This window comes from Martes martes, assembly GCF_963455335.1.
Source record: "Martes martes genome assembly, chromosome: 13".
In the NCBI taxonomy this organism is placed as follows: Eukaryota; Metazoa; Chordata; class Mammalia; order Carnivora; family Mustelidae; genus Martes; species Martes martes.
In genome coordinates, this window is record NC_137901.1 from 74,094,184 (window position 1) to 74,120,604 (window position 26,421).

General features: G+C 52.8%; 1 protein-coding gene across 2 annotated transcripts in view; it reads right to left on the minus strand.

Moving 5' to 3' along the window:
- The window catches only part of KIAA1671, a 128,469-nt gene that overhangs the window by 77,376 nt on the left and 24,672 nt on the right, over nt 1-26,421 (minus strand). The window contains exon 1 of one of the 2 annotated variants that reach the window (XM_080821547.1): nt 7,607-7,640. The exons of the other annotated variant lie outside the window; for it this stretch is intronic. Within the exon in view, the coding sequence (XP_080677673.1) occupies nt 7,607-7,618 (12 nt within the window). The 5' untranslated portion in view covers nt 7,619-7,640. Of the gene's footprint in view, nt 1-7,606; nt 7,641-26,421 lie in introns of those variants that run through there. 2 annotated transcript variants of the gene reach the window in all.

Here is a 26,421-nt window from a genome sequence, read left to right on the forward strand (position 1 = left end):
CCTCCTCACTCTTGTCTGTTGCAGCAAAATGTGTCACATCTACCACGCTGTCCTGGCCGGAAGCCTGGAATGTTCCTCAGTTTCTCCTCTCTCCTCACCATCCCCTCCTTGAAACTATAGCCTGAACCAGACCACTTCTTCCCCACCCCTCCATCCTGCCTCAGCACCAGAGCCAAGCCCTTATCGACCCGGCCTCCCTGCTCCACCTTCTACCCCTCTAGGGCCCCCCCCCAACAATAGCCTGAATGAGTTTTATTATCTTCCGGGTCATCATGTTAGCCCCGCCGAGAGTGCTCCCTCAGCTCCCTACTATAACCAGAAAAACTCCTGGCCCTTGAAGCCCCCCACCTCTGTCCCCCGTTTGCTCACTAGCAGGCCAGCCCTATCAGCCTTACTATGGGCCTCAGCCCCTCCAAGCTGGTTCCCACCCCAGGGCCTTTGCATGTGCTGTTTCCCCCATACCTGAAACACTCCTCCCCCAGATGCCCACAAGGTGGCTCTTTCTTTCAGATCTCTGCTCAAATGCCATGCCCTCTTAGAGCCCCTTCCAGTCTCTACCACACTATGCTGTTTGATTGTCTTCAGGCATTTATTTGGATTTGCTGTTCTTAGGTACTGGCTGTCTCTCCCACCAGAACACACGCGCTCTGGTAAGGCAGAAACTGTGCTGTTCTTACTCCACGCTAATGCTCAGGGCCAAGACCAGCATCCGGCACAGAGAAGACAGAGCCTGATGAACAGGAGCCCGGGAGCTGCTGGACAAGCGCTTGCTGGCTAAAGCATGTCAGTCAGCAGGAGACTCAGCAGCAGCTCACCTCTCCACCCCTCACTGCAGAAAATGCACTTCAAAGCCAAAATTCTGTAACTGAGACACCGCGGTTGAAGGTCTAGTGGAGACTATATGTAGGAACACAATCCACTGTATTACCCAGTCGCCATGGCAACTGAAATCTTCAAGTACGCTTCTCCCTTGCTTCAACTTCTTATGCAGAGATTTCCAAAGGAAATGTTCCGATTCCTTTCTCTGGTGACATTCTACAGAATAGACATCCTCGTTTGGCTCCCGGAGGAAAAAATGCAAAATGTCAGATTCCTATGAGATAAACTGGTTTGCAAAGAAAGATGATTTTCATTTTCAAAGACATGAGTCTAACTCTGAGCACAGGAACCAAATCCTAATAATAAAAGCTGCGAGAAGCAGAAGAGTGTTTTGTTGGTAATCAAGCGGTTTAACCTTTGTGAGTTCACTTAGCCATTCAACAAATATTCACTGAATGCCTATGGTGTACCAGGCCCTTGCTGGACTCTGGGGATACAGCAAGTGGCTGAGATGGAGGGATATCTCCCTGCCCTCATGGAGCCTTGGATCCAGAGGGATAGACATCCAGTGGAAGACCATTCCCAGCAAGGAAGAGCAGCCAGTAACACAGTAGAGAAAGGACCAAACTGCGGCATCACGTACATCTATCATTCATTGGCTGTGTGACCCTGGGCAAGACACCGTGCCTCTCTGAGCCTGTGACAATATGGCAGTAACGATACTTTTGGATGGGGGTGCTACATGGACCCAATCAGATGACAAAAAAAGAGACTTGTGTGGCATCTGGTATACAGCAAGCACTCAATAATTAGTAATCCCTTTTGCCTTACAGAGGAAGAGGGAGTCAGCCCCTGGCAGCTGCTCCCACAGGGGGCCTTAGAAAGGTTTTCGGGGTGTGAGGTTTTCCCCAAAGGAATGCCCATGCTCTAAAGGACCGGGAGACTCTGGAAGACACCTGAGATTGCAGCTTTCAGAGCAAACGTGCAGAAAAGGGTAGAGAGAGAGGACACAGGGGTTGGCCATTAGCTGACTTGGTCCGCCCGCTACCCACTTGAGGCTGGAGGCCTGGGAACGTTTCAGGTGGGAAGCCAGGGTGAACCAGCCAAAAACCGAGAGTAGGGGGACAGAAAGAGAACCCACCACCATGGTCTTCCCGTCAAATTAGCTGTGCACTTGGTGAGGCCGGGGCGTCAGAGACTTAAAGAGAAATATCGAGATCTCTTGATTGAGATGGTGTTGGAGCTAAGGGCTCCAGAGCTCATGAGGCCCAGAGATGAACCCTGAGGAGCCAAGAGCAGGACCATTGTCCCGAGCCACCTGCACCCCCTGGATTCTCAGAGCTGGAGTGAGACTCTGGCCGACCATGTGGCCTCGGAGCATGAGGCCGGAGCCCAGGCGTGAGGCTCATACCACAGTCCTGTGAGAGGGGTGGCCACCCTGTTCTCAGCTTCCAGCCCCCGCATCCACACTCTCGTTCTTTTGGCCTGAACACCCCCTAACCCCCTCTCTCCTGGTCCACTCACAAAACCTCTAGTCAACCTTCAGACGACCCAGCAAGTTCACAGCTGGGCACTCCGGCAGACACCACCTGCCAAGGGCACCGAGACGCCTGTGCAAGCGTGTTCATCGCGGCCTCGCTCACAGTGCATGAAACTGGAAACGACCCGCGTGTCTGCCCAGAGGACTCACTCACTTATAGTGCGAGGAGAAACAGAGAGCCGTCAGACAGAACGCTGTGCTCACAGGGAAAGATCTCGGGTTTGTGAGAAAAAGAAGAATCAAAGCCACATACAGCCGAGCAAGGTCTGACGTGTGTCAAAGACGCGTGTGTATACTGGTGGGGGGACATAGGACATTTCCGAAAAGACGCCTGAAAACAGTCACCAGTTTTGGGGAGCGACAGCAGGTTGGAAGGGCAGGGAGAGATTTTACTTTAGGACACTATTTGGTGCTAAAATAGTGGACACTATTTAGTTTACCACGTGTACATGGACACATGCGTGGACAAAAATTTGGACCCTATTTGGTTTACCGCGTGTGCATACCACCTTTAAAATAAAAAAAAAATAATAAACAACTTATTTTTTTAACATTTGGCCATCACCTGTCTTAAAACTTTGCTCCTTCTACCGAATCTCACCTTGGAGCATGGAGACATTCCAGGTAGGGCACGATGGCCCGTGTGCCCATTTATGAGGGGTCCCTCCCTCCTCTGAGGCAGGGAATGTGGGGACCGTGCCTCTGCACCCATTCCACAAGACTGACACCTCAGGGGCTCGAGGAATGAATGACATTGTCAATGCTCATTTATCTACTTTCATCTCCTAAACAGATTTTCATGTTTCCCAAGTTATGATTTATTAAACACTGGCTACTGTACGCCCACCAATTTATACCTGGCGTCTTGCTGCATTGAGTCCATAACCCTCAAGCCTGGTGGGCTGTCCTAGATGTTGTCAGCACTGCCCACCCGGGTTCCCTGGATGGGTTGGGGCACCCATCTCCCAGGTTCTGGAGTGTCAACGGCCACAACAACAGACCTCGGCCCACGGGGCAAGAGCCGCCCGGTAGCTCCAAGGTGGGACTCCTCTCTGTGGTGCTGTTCACCCTCCCAGACTCCTCCAGGGATCAGGCTGACTCTCACCCTCTCCAACACTAAATTCTATACATGTGAATCCCTGTCTCAGGCTCTGCTTCTCGAGAACCCAGCCTGAGACGCTGCCTCCTGATCCCAGGGGCAGTCGGGTCTTAAAACACAGTTGCTGGGAATCTGCTGAAATCCTATCTCTGGGAGTGTGCTGCCTTGGCACATGGAGTTTGAAAAAGCAACAGACATGTAGCCAAGATTGGGAAATAGAATTCTGGGGAAAAAAGAAAAAAGAAAAAAAAAAAGGTTTCTTACACCCATTTACCTGAAGTCAAAGAGGTAGACTTGAAAACCCTGCTCTCTCAGACCCCAAAGCCTTGACGCTCTTCTGTGCTTGACGCTGAACTGCTGTGGTGTTAACTTGCCTGGCCGGTAGGAGAACAAGGTAATTTCGGGGGCTGGCTCTGTGTAGAACATTCTCCCAGGCTTCCCTGGCCAGATGCGGCACTAGGATAGAAACTGCTAACATGATCAGGAAGAGGGGTCTCAGGGTCTGTCCCACCGTCAGACGGTGCTGGAGCTTGGAGTGGTGCCTTGGTCCCACTCAAGGCCAGCCCAGCATGAAGAAAATCGGGAAGCAGCCCTCGGGCAGGCTTTCGGGGACCTCCCGTCCACTGCTACAGACTGGAGCAACAGGAGAAGTCTGCAGTGAGGCCTGGCGGGTAGGGCAGGGGGCAAATCAAGACAGAGGAGGTCCACCTGGCCAGCCTTCCCTTCTCAACCCTTCTCCAGGACAGACCCTTCTACAAAGGTCAGGGCAGCCTGGGAAGCACCTGCTATATGTATGCCTGGGCTGTATGCCTGGGCCTCTACTAAGGCCTGAGGAAAGAAATGAACAAGATAAGGGCCCTACCTTCCCCCCAACCCCACAAAGTTTTGTTTTTTCACGCATTCATTCATTATTCATTGAGTACCAACAGATATTTATTGACCACTCACTGTATACCAAGCCCCATTCCGGGAACTGGGAAACAAATAAACGAGACATTTCTCTTTTCATTCATTCACTCCCTCACTCATTCATTCCACTGAATGTTCATCAGAAGCGTGAATGGAAGTCGAGCGCTGTATTGTGTGACAAGGACACAAATACCCGGCACCGTCACTGCTTTCAGGCTCAACTACCCACTCATGTCCTCATTCAGTTTGGTACAATGGGCACTTATTGAGCGCCTGCTGTGTGTCAGGATAAGCCTAAGACAGAACCTCTGCCTTTCTCTGATGGGTTTGGCTCATAAACAAATACTGGGTACCCACCAAATGTTAGACCCTGGAAGGTGAAGGAGCCCCAAGGCTCGCCTGGAGGAACAGAGAGCCCGGTGTTCACACAGGGTGAGTAAGGCCTTGGTTCCTCCGTGCGGACAACGAGGCCCCACCCAATGGCTCCTCAAAAGCCCCAAGAGAGGCAGGCAGCTGGGAAGTGTGCAGTGCGCCCTCCCTGCAGGCCGCAGTAGGGAGAAGGGGTTATGGGGGCACGGGGCTGGGGGAGTGCTCAGCACACGGGGAGAGAAACTGTCGGGGATGAGCACCAAAGGCAAGCACGGCTGAGCGGGGATGAATGAATCAGACACCTAAGTGAGAATTTTCAAGAACTCAAGGAATATTCTAAGTTTAGAGAAGGAAGGGGAAAAATAAAGTCAGCCCACAACTTCCGACTGTGGCAAGTTCACCACCAAACTGTGCCAGCAGCCTTGTTGATTTCCCTCGGTTCCCCCACCCTCTCAGGCCAACTGTGTCGGGAAAACAACAGGCTTTGGAGCCACCCGCTCCCGGGGCTGCGGGGAGGACCCCGCAGGTTCATCTGTGTGAGACCCTGAGCACACCGTGGGTGCTCAATAAGTAACACCTGGTCACGTGTCCTTTGACCTATGGCCACGGTGGCTTTGAAAAATGGCTGCAAGCTGCTTGACAAGCTTCCCATTGGAAGGTGGGGTCCACGTCCCTGCCCCCTGAATCCACTTCGATCCGCAGAGAACAGCAGAAGGGACACTGTGTCCTTCGTAACACCACTGGGCCACAGCACCTGCTTGGGGCACCCTGCCCCATGTTGTGCGGAAGCATGTTGCGGTGACCACATGTGGGTGCCCACTCAAGCCCAGCTTCTGAATCATCATGGGCCCCAGACGGGGAGATGAGAAGCCTCTGGATGATCCCAGCCCACAGCCATTCAGGGGTCCCAGCAGACCTCCAAGTATCATTGAGCAACTGTCCCCACCAAGCCCTGCCCCATTTCCAGACCACCAAATACTCTGAGCATCATCAATGGTGCCTGGTTTCCATGCTTTGGAGTGGTTCCTTGAGACCATGGATTCCTGCCTATCTGAGTCCCTGCCCTGAGGATCTCACACAATCTGAAAGGATCCACTAAGTCAGAATGCGTGGGACAACTTTATAAACTGTAAAGTTCTGTGCACACGGGAGCCCCCCAGCCTCAGCACTCAGGATATGGGAGGGCTCTGATGCTTTCCTGAGCCCACCTAATTTGTTACCCTGTATCCAAGGCCGCCCGCTCCCCTGGCAGCCTGGGAGACTCTGCAGGCTACCGGGGCTGACCTGAACCCATGAGGCAGGTCAATGCTTTGTTCCCAAGACGGGACTTAGGTCATCCCTCCAGGAGGGATGAACTGGAGGACAAAGGCTGCTTTCATGGGCCCAGGCTGCTCTCAGCAAACATGGGCATTGGGAGGTAGACCAGGGAGCAGGAGGCCCCTGGCACGCCCCCCTGGGAAGGTGGCCAGTAGGCCACCAAGCTGGGGTGGCACTGGGGTCCAGGGAGGGCCTTCCCTCCCCGTCTGGGTCTTTTCCAGCTGCACCTACGACAAGGATGGGGCAGAGTCCAGACAGGCAATGAGGAAATATTTGGTAAATTCAACAGAATGTGAAAGATTAGAAGAGGAAGCTTCAGGACTGAAGTCAAATTATAAACATAAATGGACATGGAGCCAGCCAGCTCCACGGCAGTGTCTTGCCATGGACCCAATCCCAGCTCCACTGCTGATCTGCAAACCACTTTATCTCTCTTGGAGCCTCAGTTTCAGCATCTATGAAACGGGGATGATAACAGAACCTCCCTTCCAGGACGTCATGAGGATAAAATAAAGCAATGCGACTTGCTTTGCCTGGTGCCCGGCTGCTATGGCTGAACTGTGTGCATTTCCCCAACACCTGTACGCTGGAGCCCTAGTCCCAGGACCGCAGAATGTGATGTATGGGGCTCAGAGCCTTTAAAGAGGGGATTAGGCTAAAAAGAAGCCATTTAGGGTGGGCGCCCATCCAGTCTGAGCAGTATCCTCACAAGAAGAGGAAATCTGGACACACAGAGATGCCAGGGCGCATGGGCAGAAAGGGGAGACCACGGTGGGGGGGACACAGGGGGCAGGCGGCAAGCCAAGGACAGAGGCCACGGAAGAAACCAGCCCTGTTGACACCTCAACCTTGGGAAGTTCAGCCTCCAGAACTGAGAGGAAGTACGTTCTTGCCATTTAAGCCCCTTGGGCTGTGCTATTTTGATATGGCCGTCCTGGCCAGTATAGACACTGGCCCCACAGGAAGAAATAAACAAACATCTCCTATTACCGTGTTATACATTTATATTAAAACCATAAAATAATATGAGGTTAACATGAATGTGCTTATGTTTTATGAAGGTATGTTTAATACAAAATATTGACATAACATTAAATAGAATACATCTGCAGTCTTCCCTCCCTACCTCAGAGTTTCTACATAAAATAACAGACTTTTTAAAAGATTTATTTATTTATTTGAGAGAGAGGGAGAGAGAATGAGAGGGGGGAGGGTCAGTGGGAGAAGCAGACTCCCTGCTGAACCGGGAGCCTGACGTGGGACTCAATTCCGGGACTCCAGGATCATGACCGGAGCCAAAGGCAGTGGCTCAACCAACTAAGCCACCCAGGCACCCAAAATGACAGGTTTTCTTAAAAAGAAAGCAAGATCTTTTTTGTTTCCTAATTTTTTTTTAAGCAAGATGTTTTCAGAAACTAATCTTGACGACCTTCTCATGCATATGTTACCTCCCCCTTCAGGAATTATTTACATCGTGTCCTTCAGGATGCAAATAAAGATGCCCTCAGATGTCCCACCTCTTCCCGAGGAAGAGGAACCAAGGCCTTACTCACCTGTGCGAGCATGTGCTGGTCCTACTGCCCCAATGGCCTTCCCCTCTCTGGTCCTACTCAGGCTGTTAGGACCCAGCTGAGGGCCCAGCCCAGAGCAGGCACTCCCTACAGGTACACAGAGCTGATTCTGAGACAAGCCAATGACCGCATTTCAGAGACGAAGACGCTGGGCCCCACAGAGAGAGGGGCAGTGACTGGCACGAGGTCACAGAGCTGGGACCACACCCCAGGACCCTGGCTCCTCGGCTGCCTCCCCACGTTATCAGTTCTGGCTCCAACATGGAAACCAGATATTCATTTGGCTAGAAAGTCCCAACTCCTAGTCTGTTTGCGGCTCTGGGAAAAGCCCATTGCCTGCCAGGGACAAAAGTGGGTGGCGGAACGGGCATTAGCCTGCATCAGGTTTTTCACTCCTCTGTTACTAATGGTCTGAAGCCAGATCTGCTACTCCCCCCACAAAAAAAGTAGGTGCAACTTCTCTCCGAGCACCAACATCCTAGGATTTAGCAAAACTGACCCAACCCCCCCCAGCCCTTGATCACTTAAACTCCATACTATACCCCCTTCTCCATACTGGACTGAAATAACAGGGGCCAGGGGCCGGCCGGCTCACCCCACCAAGACTAATCTGGGTGGTGACAGTTTTCACGACTCCTCGGGCTCCGTGGGCCTTCGAACTCAAACTTTGGTCGACTTAGGGGTGCAGAGAGAGACCATGGGCTCCAGGGGAAAAAAACCCTATCCCAGAAACCTGGATCTGAGGCCTCCCCGCCGTGCGACCCTCAGACAAGTCAGGTTTCCTTCAGCGTCTCCATCTGCACATGGGACAGTTCAGGCACCTGCCTCGCTGGAAAGGGTTATACCCACTCAGGTGTGTTAAGGGCACAGCCTTGCATTGCTTTTTAAAAGGCCATCCCTGTGCAAAGTCATTTATTGGAACAAGAGCGCCCTCTAGCGCCTCAATCTAGAAATCACACTGCCACTGAGGCAGCCAGTGAACGTCCAGGATCATGTCTGCTCATGCAACAGGTGGGATGCCACATGGGAAAGGTGAACAGCTCCCCCCCCCGCCCCATTTAGTGCCTACCGTGTGCCAGGTGCTTTCCCTACTGGTCTCCACCATGAGATGCTTACATAATCCCCACTGAGAAAGGGGGATTTCTCATCCCCAGAGAGAAAACAGAGATTCAGAGACATGAAGCCACTCACTCCAGGTTACACAGCACCGAAAGGCTGGATTTAAACCCAAAGCTCTGCTCTTTACTGGACCCCTAGAATTGGGAGATTATGCACAGTAAAAAACCTTAAGGCGAGTCCAGTCCAATACTTCATTATATTAATTGAGAAACTGAGGCCCAGAGAGGGCGAGGAATTGCCTTGGGGTCACACAGCAATCACGCTTGGGACTCCTGGCTCCCAGACGTGTTTTGCCCACACACCCACCCCTCCAAAGCTTCTACCCTGCACTTATCATTCCTTCTGGCCATCCTAGAATTGGCATGTCCCTTTCAACTGCTGGACGTTCTGGAATGTCTGAACTCGGTGACGGCTCCTGCAGGACAGCCTGTAAGCACGTCATTCCAGAGCAGGCTGCATTTCAGCCAGCCGCTAAAGAATCCCACCACGTGGGCTTGGCATTTTAACCTTCAGGAGAGGTCCTTTAAGATGCTCACCCAAGCCTCAACTACCATGAAGCACAGGCAGTGTGGGAATTACCCTTCCGTTGTACAGAAGGGGAAAGCAAGGCTGGGGAGAGGAGGGGGAATGACACGGGTGTCTGATAGACCTTCTCCATTCTCCAAGTCCAAAGCCAAGTCCTGATCTGCCTCCAAGACCCAACCACCTGCATTCTTCCTCACGGAAGTCAGTGGCAGCTCTGTCCTTCCAATGGTTAAGCCCCAAACCCTCAGTGTCTTCAGGACTCTTCTCTTTCCCTCCCACCCCCATCCAATCCACCAGCAAATCCTGTGGCTTGATGTTCAAAACAGACCCAGAACCTGCCCCCTTCCCCCTTCCTCCTCTGTCACCCCTGGTATGAGCCACCACCATGTCCCAGTGGGACACCTGCAGTGGCCCCTCACCGTGCTCCCTCCTGCCTTGGTCCTGCTTCAGTGTGCTCCCTGCACAGCAGCCGGAGGGATCCGTTCAAACCCAAGCCAGATGGTGTCACTTGACGCAACACCCCTCCACGGCTCTGTCACCTTCCCAGCACAAGGCCACCTCCTTCATGTGACCTCAGGGCTCTGCACCCCCTTGCTGCCAACTCTCCTCCCCTCACTCACTCTTCTGCAGCCACCCTAGCCTCCTTCCAGGTGCACAGAAGTGCCTGTGCACACTCGGACCCCAGGGCCTCTGCACTGGCGGCCACCTCTTCCCTTGAGTTCCCCTGGCCTCTTTCCTCCCCTCCTCCAGTCTCTGTTCGAATGTCACTTTCTCAGGGAGGCCCCCCCCCTCCAGCTGCACCCATCTAAGTCCTCTGGAGCTTTCTTACTTGCTTACTTCCTTCTTTCCACAGCACACTCTACCCCTGACAGGTTATCCAGGTTTTTATGTATCCTGACCACTGTTCATGGCCTGAACCCACTAGAATGCTGATCCCTGAGGCAGTCACCTTTGCCCATCTTGGGGCTCATGATGTATCCCACTTAGATCAGGATGGGGCACATGTGGTTTTTCTTTTCTTTTAAAGATTTTGCTTATTTATTTGAGAGAGAGAGAACAAGCAGGGGGAAGTGGCAGGCAGAGGGAAAAGCAGGCTCCCCGCTGAGCAGGGAGCCCGATACCAACAAGATGCAATCCCAGGACCCTGGGATCATGACCTGAGCGAAGGTAGATGCTTCACTGACTGACCCCCAGGCGCCCCAGGGGCCCATGTGTTTAACTGAACTGAATCAAGGGCCTGTGAGTCCAGGTGGCTTCCGGTGAGAACACTTATTCAAGACCTACTTCGTGCCGGCTTTGTTTGCATTTCCTTTTTGAGTCCTCGGGGCCTCCCACGAGGGACAGGCTGTCATCAGTCCCACACTATGGATAGCAAACTGACCTTCTGAGAGGTTAAGAGATTTGCCCACAGCCCCACGCTCCGTGAGTAAGCGGCTCAGTGGGGATCAGAAGCCAGAAGTGCCTGACTCCAAGACCCTGTTCTGTGCTCTGCAACTTGGCTTCACGCTCACGGCTCGAGTCAGATGCAAACCTCTCGTGACGCAGGCCGTCCTGTGGCCCAAACCCCAGGCCCAAGTCCAACAGCACAAAAACACCCAGTTCTTCTATTTCGGCCACAAACTGGAAGGCCAACCCGGGCCCTCGACAAACCCTGAAGGCGCCAAGATCTAAGACTCAGAAGCTGGTAATAAAAACAACAGGAGCAATGGTGATTGGTGGCGGGCTTGTGCTAAACGCCAGGCACCACGTTCAAGCTCACGGCCAGCTCATCCTCACAACACCTCCGACGCACTAAGTCCGTCGGGAGGATCGGGGGGTCCCTGAGCCCAGGTCTATCGGACAACCAGTTGATGCCAGGCACTGTGCCAGGGGCTGGGGACTCAGCAGTGAATTCAGCACATGAGCTTTAAGGTCAGACTTCCCAAGTTCAAATCCAAGCTCTGCCCGTTATGGGCTTTTGAGTATTGGGCGGGTACTCAACCTCTCGGAATTTCTGTTCTCTCAAATGTGAAATAACCATAATACCCACCTCCTAGGGTTGTCATGAGGACTGTTATGATGCCACCACCTGTGGGTGAGCCTGGAGGGAAAAGACTTGGACATGTGGGCCCTGGACTCCTGGGGGCAGGGACAAGGCCAAGTGAGGGATGTAGCAAAATAAACAAGTAGTAAGGAAGCCCCAGGCAAAGAACAGCCAATCCCACCACATTGAGACGTTTGGACATTTTGGAGTTTGGACATTTGGAGTCAAGTGTGGGGAGATTGCCGACCAACCACAAGGACAAACAAAGTGGTTTTCCCCAACATTCCATAGAGACCAAGCCATGGAACCACCGACCCTGACGAGGAGGAAGGGGCAGGTGAGGGACCGGCGCACAAAAGCACAGGGGACCGACCTTGATCTTGGGCTCCATGTTTCGAGGCGTCTTCCAGAAGAAGCTGCCAGAAGCAACCTTCTGGTAACCCCCTTTGCTGTGAGTGACACAGAGGAGGAGCAGGTGGCTGGCCACAGGTCAGCCTCCCAGGCTCACCAGGCCTGGGAAAGTCCCTGTGTGCTGGGGGGTGGGGGCCTGGGGTGTCTTTGCCACTATATCAGAGGTGTCTCCATCCCCCCCAAAAGAACATCTAGAAACAGAGCACCCATTCCAAGTCCAGCCTCGTGGCAGGGATACTAATGCTCCCTATCTTGGCGAATCCTCACCACAGCCCTGCAAGGTGGGGCTAGCCACCCCCACTTCCAGATAGGGAAACAGAGGCCCAGAGCAGGAATGGGACTTGCCTTTGGCAAAGCTGGGATTCCAAGCCAGGGCCCTCTCCCTCCAGAACCCAGCATGGCCCAGTGCAACATCCTTCTCTCACCTTCTACCTTGCAAAACGTGGTGAATAAAGAGCCTTCCTGTAGGCTGGCAAGTCACCTCAATCCTGTGGGCCTCAGTTTCCCCTCTGAGAAACCAGGAGAACGGGCTCCGGGAAGCAGTTAAAGTGACACACAGGGAGAGCTGGCCTCCATCAGACACAGGCTCTGACAATTCCCAGCTGGGGAACCTTGGATGAGCTGCTTAACCTCTCTGAGCCCCAGTTTCGCTAACTGCAGAACAAGGGTGATCATGAAATCTACCTGCGGGGTTCTCATGAGGATACAATGAGACATCCACGAAAGGCACTGAGCCCAGGATATTGTAAGTTCTCAGTACAAATGATGGTGGTGTTGATGGCCATTGTTAATTATTATTCTTAATTACAGGGGCGGCTTGGGTGGCTCAGTTGGTTAAGCTTCTGCCTTTGGCTCAAGTCATGATCCCAGGGCCTTAGGATCGAGCCCCACGCTGGGCTCCCTGCTCAGAAGGGGGAGCCTGCTTCCTCTCCCCCTGCTGCCCCTCCTGCTTGTGCTCTCGCTCTGTATCAAATAAATAAATAAAATCTTTTTAAAAATTACTATCATTATTTTACCAGCACTGTCACTACCCTTGTCAATGACAACCTAAGCCAGCAGCCTGATATCAATGCCTCCCCCACAAAGGCCACCAGCCTCGGGACTGTCTGGCTAGGTTATCCCAGCAGCAAAGGAGATTAAGTATCTTAAAAGAGCCCAGCTGCCAGCTACAGTTACTAATGATGTGAAACAGAAACAGTTGCACCCCTGCTTCCCAGCTGATGCTGGTTGGTGACAAGGCCTGACGGTGGGGTCGTCTCTCCCCCCAGAAAGAACTGCAGCTCTGTGGCGGACTCAGGCCGCCAACAGGAAGCCACCGACGTCCGACCAACAGATGACAAGTCTGCAGAAACCTGCGGCAGCCCATGCTCGGCCCCCAAGAAGCTGACTTAGGAGAGAACCCGAAAAGTAAATAAAGATTTAAGGCTAAGCGTGCACTTGTCGTGATGAGTACGGCTGGGGGGGGTGGTGGTGCACGGAAATGTCGAATCACTATATCGTACACCTGGACCTAAGATCACACCGTGTGTCGACTAACTGGAATTTTATATAAAAACTGAAACAGACAGATTTAAGGCTGATGATGACTGAGTTGGTTGTGTATGGTGAGCGTCTGAGAGAGCCTCCTGTCCAGCCACGGGTAAAGGGCTAATAAATCAAGGCTGGTGACAAGGGGGCATACTCAGCAGCCATTAAACATCATGTCTACAAGGTATTTTTAAGCGGTGTGGGCCAATGTCCATGTTCTCGTTGGGCAAGCACTCACTGGACCAGCCACAGTTAAGCCCAGCCGCTGCTAAGGGTGAAACTTACAGGCAAAATACAAGCAAAGTTTTCTCAACCTCAGGGCTGTGGACGTTTCCGGGTCACTCTCTGCAGTGGGGTTTTGAGGCTGGGCGGGTCTGTCTGTGCACTCCAGGATGGTTAGCAGTATCGCTGGGCTCCACCCACCAGAGGCCAGGAACAGTCCCCCACTCCCCTCTGTTGGGACAAAGAATGTCACCAGATATTGCCAAGTGGCCCTGGATGGGAGCCACTGGAGGAAAGTTAGTTCATCATTTCGTTAAGAGTGTTGCACCAATTTCTGGCTTTGGAGAAATGTATGGTGGTTACATTAAGATGCTAACATGGGGGATGGGCTGGGTGAAAGGGTCTTAGGAACTCCCACACTGTCCCTGCCACATTTCTGTAAATTAAAAAGTAACTTTTAGGGGCACCTGGGTGGCTCAGTGGGTTAAAGCCTCTGCCTTCGGCTCGGGTCATGATCCCAGGGTCCTGGGATGGAGCCCCGTATCAGGCTCTCTGTTCGGCAGGGAGCCTGCTTCCCACGCCCCCCCCCCCCGCCTGCCTCTCTGCCTACTTGTGATCTCTGTCTGTCGAATAAATAAATAAATAATCTTTTTTAAAAAAGTAACTTTTAAAAATTAGGGTAATGGGGGCGCCTGGGTGGCTCAGTGGGTTCAATATCTGACTTGTTTTTGGCTCAGGTTGTGATCTCAGAGTCCTGGGGTCAAGCCCCATGTTGGGTTCTGTGCTCAGCGAGGAGTCTGCTTTAAGATTCTCTGTCTCCCTGTGCCCCTGCACTCTCTCTAAAATAAATAAATAAAATCTTTTGTTAAAAAGAAATTAGGGTAATGGGACAATGAATGGGGAGGAATGCAACTCTGTTGCAGAAATGGGGAGAGAAGCCCCCGCCCCCCACCACCCAGGGCCCTGTGCAATAGCCTGTGGTTAGCGGGTCATTCTCAATCTGATGGTAGGTTTCCAGGAAAGAGGAAGAGCTAACATTTGCTAAGGAGGAGCTTCCAGGCTTCAGAAATAAGCTAGAAGTTTCGCAGGAATGTCCCAGCAAGAAAATGAGGAAGACGGCGTGTCCCCACTTCGCGGATGAGGAAGCTGAGGTCCGGTGAGGTCAAGTGGCCAGCCCAACACCATCTGGCTTTGTTACAGCCCAGAGCTGAAGCCTGAGGATTTTCCACATTCCCAAGCTTTCTCAGAAGCTCAGCAAGCAAGAGTTTCCAGCTTAATGTTCCAGACACAGGGCTAATCCCCGTTACCCGAGGGGCAAGGCTGCATCCAGTGAAGTGGAGGGACAGACAGACTGTGGGTAAGTGCAGAGCCAGCGGTGGGAACATGTGGTTCCAGGATCTGGTCACCCACAGGTGGGGGCAGAGCCAGATAAGGAGCTGCGTCTCCATCTATCTGTCCCCTGCAGCTGCCCCCATGATGCTGACAGCATCCTCCCTCCTCCCCCTTCCCACCAGCCAGGCTGAACTTGAGCATGCCCAGGACTCCTGCCCTTTGCCACATCCACCCCAGTCGTCCGCACAAGCCAGTCCCTCGGTTCCCTCTGCCCGATACACCTTCCCCCTGCCCCACTAGCATCACCCGCTAGCTTCTGCCTATCCTCCCATGCTCGGCTTCCCCTGGGGGCTCTCCTAGGCCCCCCACCCCGATGAGTCCATGCCCTCCATAGCTCTGGGCACTGCCTCATCCTAATACGTGTGTGGTCTTTGTTCCAGTTCGTTGTGTGTGGCACGTGTCCCCACAAGGCTCAGGGACCATGCCCAGCTTGCTCACCCCGGCAGTCTGGACATCTGACATATCTAAGCGTGTGTTAAGTGAAGCTCTGCCAGTATCTGGATGTGGTGTGGCCGGTGCACACACCAAGCTCCAGGTTCCCAGAGGTGGGGCATCATATCTCAGTGACCTCTGCATTTCTGATTCTGACACCAACTCAGACGTGGATGTTTTTTCCTAACACCCCCCAAGCAAGTCTCTGACGCCAGCTGGGTGTCCTACAATGTCAGCTCCATTCTGACACCAACAGCCTGGGGGCAGCACCAGATCCCACAGGTTAAGGGCGGGGTTCCGCAAGACTGCCCTCTACGTTACCATGCCGATCCCAAGTCCCAACTGTCACCTGGGCCTCTGGGCCTCTGGTTGTGGATCAGGGGCTCCCACGACCTCCTCCTTGCATTCAATTAATTGGCTGGAGCAGCTCACAGGACTCGGGGAAACATGTTACTTACCACTTTATTATAAAAGGATGGAACGTGTGAACAGCCAGATGGAAGAGCGTACAGGGCAGGGTATAGGGAGAGGGTGAGGAGCTCCCCTGTTCTTTGAGCTAGTTCATACCGCTCTAAGGATCTCCATGAGTCCACAACCCAGAAGCCTCCCCTCCTTTCGGACGGGTGGGGGGCTTATGGAGACCTCATTACATAGGCACGACTGATTAAATCATTGGCCATTGCCAACTTATTCAATGTCTAGCCCCTTTCCCCTCCCTGGAGGTCCTGGGTGGGAGTGAAAGTTGGAATCCTCAAATCACAGGGTTGGTTCCCCTGGCAATGAGCCCCCATCCTTCTGTGGGGTCCAAAAGTCACCTCATTAACATAACATCAAGACACCTTTATTGCTCCTTATCACTTAGGAAATTCCAGGGTTTTAGGGACTTTGTGCCAGAAACAGGAAGGAAGACCAATATGTATTTCTTATTATAAATCACAATATCACAGCCTCCCTAACAGCAAAGCCCAGAGCCTGACACACACCTGGGCACATCAAAGTCATCGGGACCCTGTGGACAATAGAATTCGAAAGTACAAATGATTATGGGGGACAGTTTTCTTCCTTCACATATGCTCTTCAGGATTTTTCAAGTTTTCTACCATGTCCGTATGTTATTTTTATAATTAAAAAAACTAAAATAAATCAATAAATGTTGCCCTGCATTTAGAATGTGACAATCTCCAAACATCAGTGATCACAGGATATGGACTGGGAGGGTCTCCTGTTTTTCAACTGCTGGTGGGAGCTGAGGAGGAGGGAGCACAGACGTTGGGGAGAGACGGGTGTAGAATAATGTTTCCTAAAGTTGTATTTTTAGGAGCTCCGGAAAATTCCCTGGGTGAGAAGGCATCTGAAATATTTGAAAACATTCAGCAGGGGGATAAATAATATTTCCCAAGTCCTTCCCTTCTGGGCGTTCTCAACCTGGTGGCAAATGTTCGAGAAAACTCTGAGACCCACTCAGGACAATTCCCGGCTAAGCCCCTCTGTTCACAGAGCCCTGATGAAGGTCACCTAACCTCCCCCACCATTGCCTACTGCCCCTACCCCACAGTTTCACAGATGAGGAGACAGAGGCCCAGAGAGGTGAAGTCACTTTCCTGGTCACACAAAGCACGTCAGAGTCAGAACAAGATCTGAAAAACCACGCTGTATCCCACAAAGCATTTCCGTGTAGATCCCCCAACTTTGGCACGTCACCAGAAAAAGTTGTGGGGCATTTCCCCCCTCTTACATAGAGAAGAGAATGCAAGTATTCTAACTTTTTACTTTTGCTTACTAAGTTCATTGAAAGAAAAGCATAATCTCTTCTTTTCATCTCATAAAGGACAGGATGTTTTCACACACAAAGGCAAGAGGGATATAATTTCAGAATAAAGAAGAGTCCTTTAAATCAAAGAAATATCACTTTCAGAAAGCCTCCCTGGGGCTGTCCCTGTTTTTCTTGTTTTCCCAAGGACCGGAGGAGAGGCCGCTTACAACCAGCTCCCGGGGGCCAGCCATCGTGACCATCTGGGCTCTGTGCTCTTCTAAGCCTGCTCTGCTTCCCAAACCAAACCCCCAACCCTTTCCCCAACACTCCCTCCGCCTGGAAACCACCACCCTTTTGCAAGAAAACAGAGACCCTACTTGCCAGACAGAGCCCAAAAGCAAACCTGATGGAGGCAGGAGAAGAAAAAGCACATACATGTCTAGCGGGCCACACTCACCCAGAGGTACTGTAAGAACTTCAGCAAGCTGGGGCAGTAGTAATACTCCATTTCTGGTGTCCTGGGGGTAGGCTGACAGCACCGTGCCCAATTCCAGTTTTTCTCTGGAGGAGGCGGCTCTTCCCGCTTGGCTGGTCACGCCGGAGTCAAGTTCAAGGCGGCATGAATCATTCAGAGGCCGGCTGGCAGCCAGGGGACCAGCCAGACGCCCCGCTGACGGCCAAGGCCACCTCTGCGGTGGGGATGTCACTGCTCAGGTCCCGTGAGCCTGGCCTGGAACATCTCTGGTGGCTGGGCCGTAGGGGGCGGGTCCAGAGGCGGTTCCTCCCAAACCCAGCTGAGCTGTCTGGACCCCTGGGCTCTCCCCGCCTCCGGGTGCTCTGGGTAACATAGGGTTTCTTAGCCGTGTGGCAGGAAGAGCCAGTGTGTACGCGTGTGTGTGCATGTGTGTGTGTGTGCCTGCATGCACTTCTGTGTGTGAGTGTAACTGTGTAAATGTGTTTTATGAACGGGTATGTGTGTGTGCTTGTGTGAGCGTGTCTCAGTGTGTGGTTCCTCCCTCAGACCACACACGGAGAGGCAGCTCCCCCATCCAACTCCTCACACGGAAAGGAACTAAATCAGCTCAGACGATCCCATCAGTATACACAGCCCCTCCTGGCTCCAATCAAGTTCCTTCTGGCTCAGCTAAGCATCTAGCCCTGGAAAGAAGGCCTGGTTGTCCCCATTTTACAGAGGGGGGAAACTGAGACCCAGAGAATGCTAGGGACCTGGTCAAGGTTACATGGCAAGTTGGAAACTCAGACAAACCTGGAACCACAGCCTTCCAAACACAAGTTCTGGGTTTGGTCCACTCCTGTGGGCAATGGGGGCTACCGAGGAAGGGAGAGACAGGCTCCCAGAGTCACCATGTGTCAGCTGCATGAAGCGGGCATGTGCAAGGAGCATCCACTTGCAGAGATTAAAAATGCAAATTATAGCACATCTGAGGCCCACCTAAGGTGGCCTTTCTTGGATGTTTCCTTCAAAAGACATTAATCTTGGCAAATCCCTCCATCTCCCTGAGCCTCAGTTACCCCTTCTGTAAAATGGGACGGATTATCCCCACATTTCAGGGTTTTGCAAATTCAGTGAGGTATAATCATACCAAAATATCCAGTTTCACTCACACAGCACATCCACAGAGGGGCATTATCATTCGCCAACCAGATGAGTAAACCAAGACTCCAAGAGGCAAAGGGAGTTGCCCCAGGTGAGTGGCTGCCAAGCCACAAGGCAGACCCAGGGCCTCCTGCTCAAGAGCACCTCCCGGCCTAGGTCAGCCCAAGACCGGCACACAGTCAGCACGCCACCCAAGAGCGGCGCCTGAGGCAGGCGTGCTCCTTCCCCTCAAGGAGAAGGAGGGGTATGGCCCTTGGCAGAGGCCTTGGCTCAGGGCCAGGCTCGCAGCCTCCAGACCCCTGAGCCCATCTGCACCGCACACCAGCCCCACCACCCAGGGCCGGGCTGAGCAGCTGACAGGAAGCCGCCTGAACCCCGCGGGGGAGAGTTGAGCTCAGCAGCCCAGGAAACCATGGGGTGAACTTCAAAGCTCTTCAAAAGCAGGCCTGTGGCTTCATCCATTCTTGGGACCCCACATCTGGCAGGCGATGGGTCCCAGCTGCTCACTGACCGCCTGACCGTCAGTCGGAGGGCTGGTTCCAACTGAGGGTACAGCTGAAGGTACAGCTAGGCCCTGCTCACTGACTGACAGGCTGATGGTAGAGTCAGAGGGTCATTCCAGCTGATGGTACCGCCGGAGGACACGGCCCCACTCGCTGGCCAGCGGTGCAATCGCAGGGCTGACCCCCGCCAGCCGGTTGCCAGCTGGGGGGAGGGGGTGTGTGTGCTGACTGACTGAATGACGGTAAAGTCTACCTGAGGGGCTAACAGAAGAGCAGGACAGGTGTCCCTTGCCGAGTGACACACCAACTAACCACCACCCCAATGAGTGGAGGCTGCTGAGGGCCAACCATTCTTCTCCAATCTCCCACTGGCCAGACAAGGAAGAGGCGGCAGAGAGGACTGGGCAGGAAGGGCAGAGGGGAGGACACAGACAGGGGGCAGGGAGGACACAGTCCCCGAGAGGGGAGCCTCGCCGGTGCAGGAGAGCCCTGAAGGAGAGTCACAGGCAGGAAAACGAAGGAACCCAAAGAAAGTCAGATAAGGCGAGGAGACAGATAGACAGATGGCCGGAGAGGCAGTCAGGGACACAGAGAACAGAGCATAGTTGGGGAGACAGCAGGGCAGGGGGTGTGGAGGGAGGCAGAGAGACAACAGAGCCCGGGGGGCCAGGGTGGGAAGAATTTAAAAAAAAAAAAAGAAGAAAGAAAAGAAAAGTGGAAAAAGGCTGGACCTGGCAAGTCTGAGATGCAGAAAGAGCTGACCCAAGACCAGGCGGGGCTGGGCGGGCAGGCATGAAAGCCAGAGTTGCCCAAACCACCACTCACCCAGCCCATAGATGGTCACAGTCACCAGGGCATGACCCTGGGGAGCAGAACACCCCCCTCAATCCAGGCCAGAAGTGACCTCAACTTGGTTGGGGTCAGTCTTAGTAAGGGAACCATCTCCACCTGGCAGGGGGCCACCTGCATACATGTGACAAAGTCACTCCCCGCCAACACACACCTTGAACGTCTTCCTATCCCTGGCTCTCATCTCTCCCACTGCAGGCCCCTGCCTGCCTTTCACCACCCGACTCCACCCCCCCCCACCCCATGAGCCAAGCACCCACAGGGCCTTTGCTCGTGCTGATCCTCCATCAGAAGCTGCCTTCCTCCCTGCAGTGGGTTGAATGGTGGACCCCAAAGATACATCCACCCAGAACCTATAAATGTGACCTTATTTAGAAAAAGGTCTTTGCAGAGCTGATTGAGTTAAAGTTCTTGAGATGAGATCGTCCTGGATTACCCGGGTAAAGGTCCTAATCTAGTAAATAACCCTGTGAGAAACACAAGACAAGATACCACCACATGGAAGAGACACAGAGTGGGGCCAGGCGGCCACAAGCTGGAAGCCAAAAAGCTGGAAGAGGCAAGGAGGGAGGTACCCTTAACATCTTTGGAGGCCTGGCCCTGCCGATGCCCCCGATTTCAGACTTCTGGCCTCCGGAGCTTCAAGAGAGCAAGTATCTTTTGTTTTGGAACCGCCAAGGATATGGTGGATCCTTATGGCAGGCCTAGGAAATGAGGATACTCCCCCTCCTCTTTGCCCAGTTCTCTCCTGCTGGAGTTGAGCTCTCTGGCTTCAGATCTAACCCTCCTCCCCCGCACAGTCCCCAGATGCAGATGTGGGGGACGGGCGGTCCTAGAGCACCTGCCTCTCCCCAACGTGCTGCTTCTCTGTAATTCTTCCTTCAATCCCTCATGCCCAAGGGCCCACCCCTGGGCAGCCTCTCTCCCCGCATCCCAGAGCAATGCCCCTGGCAACAGTAGGTCCTGGGGCAACTCTTATTAATGTCATTCATTCATTCAAACACAACCATGCAGCCCTCCGGAGAGGTCAGAGCTTAGCAGAAACCTCCCAAAAGGGACGGGAGTTGTTAAAACCGCCATCAGTATTTGGGCAGGGAGACAGAAAACCGGCAGCCGCACCCCCACCCAGGCATGATTTTGTTTAGGCATTGGGGGTTTTGGGTGGGGAGGAAGGTGGGCACCCTATGTCATTTTATTTGAATACAGTTGCTAATGCATTAGCCTCAGAAGAACTGAGTGTAGCAATACACATTCCCGGCTCTTTTAGAAATATGGGCCTGCCTTACCCATGGGCCTGCACTCCTCCAGAGACGTGGCAGAACCAGAGTGTGCTGCCTGGGGACCAGATCTGCCACATTCCTCCTGCTCCCCACAGCCTGGGCACAGACCACACCCCGGCCCTTGCAGGCATCAGAATCGATGACCCTCTAGGAACAGAGTCCACTCATCCATCACATGCTCCCTGTGCCAGGGCCTGGACAGAGATGGTGCTGACACAGCCCCCACCTGAGACATTAGAAGAGCTGGCTCGCCCCACAAGCCTGCTGCCCATCACAGTGTGCCTCGCTCCTTGGCTCAGCCTTCAATGCCCTTAGCCATATGGCCTCCAGGTACTGCCCTAGCCAAATCCATTCCTCAAGCTTGTGTGGACCCTCGGCCTCCCGGCCTGAGCTCCGACAGGGTCTTTGGCCAGGAATGCCCTTTCCATCTGCAGAAATTCAATCATCTCCCAGGCTCAACGCAAACAGCATGTTTCCAGGAAGCCCTCCAAGCAAGCATGAGTCACTGAGCCCCCTCTCCAAGTGTATTAGGATGCTCGGTGTGATGAGAGCCTATCTCCTCCACAGGGCTGTGGGCTAACCGCAGGCAGGGCCTGGCACCCAGCCCAGCGCTTAGAAGGTGCTCTGTAACCATTCCCCGAAGGACTGAGAACTTCCACTTCTCCCGGCACTCGTCCTGCTCACAAAGAAATGACACTTGCATCTGTGTGTCCGGAACTCACCAGGAGCAGACCCACTGTGTGCACAGCATCCTGTCAGCTACCAAAGGACCCATGGAAGGCATAGACATGCCCCCCGTCTTCCAGAAGCTGACAACCTCTGAAAGAATTGGGGCATGGACGGAGCACTCAGTTCCCCCCTCAGAAATGTCCGAGGAGGAAACTGAGACCCAGGGTGGGGACAGCAGGTCGCCGAGAGGCAGCCTGGGGTGCCAATGAGTGAGGAGGGATGGTGAGAGAGAGAAGCACTATAGCACTGGGGGCTAAAGGGCCCTGGAGTTCACAGGAAAGGGTGCAACCCAGGAGGGCTTCTTAGAGGAGGCAACATGGAACCAAGTCTTGAAATATGACCAAATGTCCCTCTTCTCAAGAGAGCCTGTGCTCAAGTACAAGATTCAGCATCTCTGGAAATACTTCTGCTTAAGTCAGGAATGCCATTTCTATATTCATAGGGCTCTCATTATGGGCTGCCTATCCCCCCAGACACACACATATGCCCTACTCCTTTCGGAAGGAAAATAAAAACAGAATTTCTTTTGCCCCCCAGAAGTGATTTCTTCAGAAGAGAAACATCACCCATGAAGATAAACAGGGTGGCGGGGGCTGTGCGGGCAGCAGGAGAATGTCCCCACCTCAGCCCAGGAGCCCTGATGCTAGTGAAATAGAAAGCGGCAAGAGACCTAATGGAGGATGGAGCTGAGCAACACGTGTATCAGTGGCACGTGCTGAAAGAAAATCTAAACGGTCACAGGAAATTTGGCTTTTTCAGAGTGAAGGCCCTGACGCAGAAGGGGTTAAAAACTGAAAATAAAAGGAAATGCTGGAACTAGATCACCTCCATCTCGCCCTCTAGTGGTCACTTTTGAGCAGTGCACAAGGAACTCAGTGCCCTTCTTTCCTTTTTTCTAAATGGTGCCTTTTTTGCAGTCAGGAGGATGGCCAGGAACAAGGGGTAGGGACGCAAGGAGGAGTGGAACAGAGCAACTGCGGCTGGGAAACCCTCTGGAGGACATTCAGGGCATTTCGAATGCCCCCAGAACCCGACAGCCCTGGACTGAGTCTCCACCTGTGGCACCTGCACCCGTAGGAGCCAGGGCCAAGCCCCTTCATGCCACACCCCCCCCCCCTCTTCCCCAAGGGTTGTGGCAAGGATTCATCAAGGGGATAAGTGTGAAACAAGCCTGCCCATCCCCGGTGTGTTTACTGAAGGCGGCTGGGTGTGGCCTGACCCCATCCTCCTGCCTTCACCAGCACCTAAATTAAAAAAAAAAAAAAAAAAGAAAGAAAGAAAAAATTTCTCCAGTGGGTTAAAACCTCTGCCTTCTGCTCGGGTCATGGTCCCAGGGTCCTGGGCTCTCTGCTCAGTGGGGAGTCTGCCTTCCCCTCTCTGTCTGCCTGCCTCTCTGCCTACCTGTGATCTCTGTCTGCCAAATAAATTAATTAATTAAAAACAATCTTTAAAAATGGTGAGATTTCACATCAAGATCAAGATCACTGGTTTTGCTTGAAACACTGGACAGGCTGGGACAGGCTGGAATATGCAAGAGAGCCTCCGCCTTCCTCCGAATTTGTCCCTAATTCCCCATCTGGCTTCAGCCCCTGAGACAGAATCCAGAGGGAGAGCGCCTGTAAATCTGGATTCAGAAGTCTGGGGTGACCCGTGTGCACGTGTCTGAGCCAGGCATTCGGGAACTGCCAGATCTCCGGGGTGGGTGGAGCAGCTGGGTCCTGGGAACTCCGCCGCTGTGAATGAATTCTGCACTTTCCCTCTGAGCCCTGCTCCCTGCTCAGTGACAAGGGGCCATCCTGAGAGCACAGGGGTGCCCCCTACCCCACCCTAGGAACAATATCACAGGGACAATGAGTCACAGCTGCACCCTGCCCAGCCAGGCCCTCTGCCTGGTTGCCACTCCTGTGTCTCCCTCCCTGGCTGACTCCTACACCCCCGTCAAAACCCAACTTCGGTTGTACCTTGAGCCTTTCTGGCTCCCCCACAACCCAGCCGGGGTGGACTCATCACCCTCTCCTTCCAGGGGTCAGGTGATGGGGAACATGTCAGTCTCCCATACAGGGCTCTCAACTCTCCCACTCCCTCCCTCACTCCATCAGCAAATGGGGACTGAGCATCCATTTTGCACGGACAACGTGGACCCGAACAAAGGAATCAAGAGCCCCGCTATCCTGCAATTTGTCTGAAAACAGGTATATCGTAAGTGCAGGTAGAGGACAAAATCCAACCAGTACAAAGGGACGATAAAGTGGCAGGAACGCTCACAGGTGCCAAAAAGTAGAAATGAACCAACTGATGAACGGATAACTGAGAGGCGGTCTGTCCAGACGGTGGCACGCGATTCAGCTGTAAACAGCAATGGAGTTCAGACCCATGTGATAGCATGGATGGACCTTGAACTCTGAGTGAAAGAAGCTAGACACAGAAGGACAAATAGCGCATGATCCCCTTTATCTGAGGTTCCTCGAACAGGTGAATTCATAAGCAGAAAACAGAAGGGTGTTTGCCTGGGCTGGGAGAAGTGGGGGCAGGCAGGGGATGAGGGCGTGGCCACTAATAGGTATGGCTTCCTTTTGGGAGTGAGGACAATGTCCTAAAGATGACTGTGGTGATGGTCGCACAGACCCGTGAACATACTAAAACCCACTGGGTTGTATATTTTCAAAAAGCATGAATTATATTTTAACAAAGGTGTCATATAAAGAAAGTGAGGCAAGTTTAAGTACAATATTAACTAACTATTAGTTGGGGTGATTCACAACTACTAAAAGTACTCGAGGTGACAGGACAGTGACTGGAGTTTGGGAAACATCCTATTCAGGCGTGACATCCGCCAAGCAGAGGCTCTATGTGGGTTCAAATCCCAGCTGAACTGCCTGCTGGCTGAGTGATGCAGGCAAGTGCCTTCTTCACCTCTCCGGGCCTCAGCTTTGTCATCTGGAAGATGGGAACAAGAACCGTCCCCAGGTTGGGGCACCTGGGTGGCTCAGGTGGTTACGCATCTGACTTCGGCTCAGGTCATGATCCCACAGTCCTGGGATTGAGCCCCACATCGGGCTCCCTGATCAGTGGGGAGCCTGTTTCTCCCTCTGCCTGGTCTGCCTGCTGCTTCCCCTGTGTTCTCTCTCACTCTCTCTTACAAATAAATGAAAAAAAAAAAGAAGAACAGTCCCCACCATGTGGAGTCACCATGAGAATGAATGGGGAGCATGGTGCCCGGCAAACCCAAGGGGGTAGATAAACGGCAGCATTATTGAGGAAGGAGCCGAGGACTGATTGTCAAGGGAGCTTGGATTCTTTTGGGGGTACTGAAAATCTTTTTTTTTTAATTTTTTAAAAATTTTATTTATTTATTTGACAGAGAGAGACAAGAAGGCAGAGAGAGAAGTAGGGGAAGCAGGCTCCCCCCCCAAGCAGAGAGCCCGACACGAGGCTCGATCCCAAGACCCTGAGATCATGACCTGAGCTGAAGGCAGAGGCCTAACCCACTGAGCCACCCAGGTGCCCGGGGGTACTGAAAATCTTTTCAAATTGACTGATGGATGCAAGGCTTTGGGAGTATACTAAAAGTCACTGAATTGTACACTTAAAAAAAACGACAGGGTACAAAACGGAACGCACTCTGACCCTAGGATCCAGCCATTGCCCTCCTTGGTATTCACCCAAAGGGGCCAAGAAGCTAGGTCCACACTAAAAACCTGCCCACGGATGTTTACCCTGGCTTTATTCATGACCGTCAAAACATGGAAGCAACCTAGATGTCCCTCAGCAGGGGAGCGGGAAAATAATCTGTGTCAGAGTAGACAATGGGTTATTATTCAGGGCTAAAAAGAAAGGACCCCTGAGCCACGCAAAGATGGGGATAAACCTCTAGTGCATACTGCTAAGGGAAAGGAATAAAATCTTTAAAAACAAAACAAAACAAAAACCAGGGTGCTGGGGCACCTGGATGGCTCAGTTAAAGTGTCCAAATCTTGATTTTGGCTCAGGTCACGATCTCAGGGTCATGAGATCAAGCCCTACATCAGGCTCTGCACTGGGCGTGGAGCCTGCTTAAGATTCTCTCTCTCCCTCTCCCCTTGCCCCTCCCCTCTAACAACCCCACCTTCACATGGGCATGCTCTCTAAATAAAAAAATGAATTAAAAAATAATAATGAATAAATAATTTTTTTTAAATGTGGGTGCTACTTCATTCACTCATTCCAGACATGTGTATTGTGTACCTACTATGCACTGGGCACTGCATGCAGAGTTCCCTGCCTCCCAGAGCCTTCACTCTGATTTGGGGGGCAGATACTGTGCGATGAGAAGGTACTGCATGTGACAAGGGGTACGTTGGGAGAGAACAGTAGGGGCCACGTGTCCTTCTATAGACATGGCACCAGGGAAAGCTCTACTGAGGGGTGTCATTTG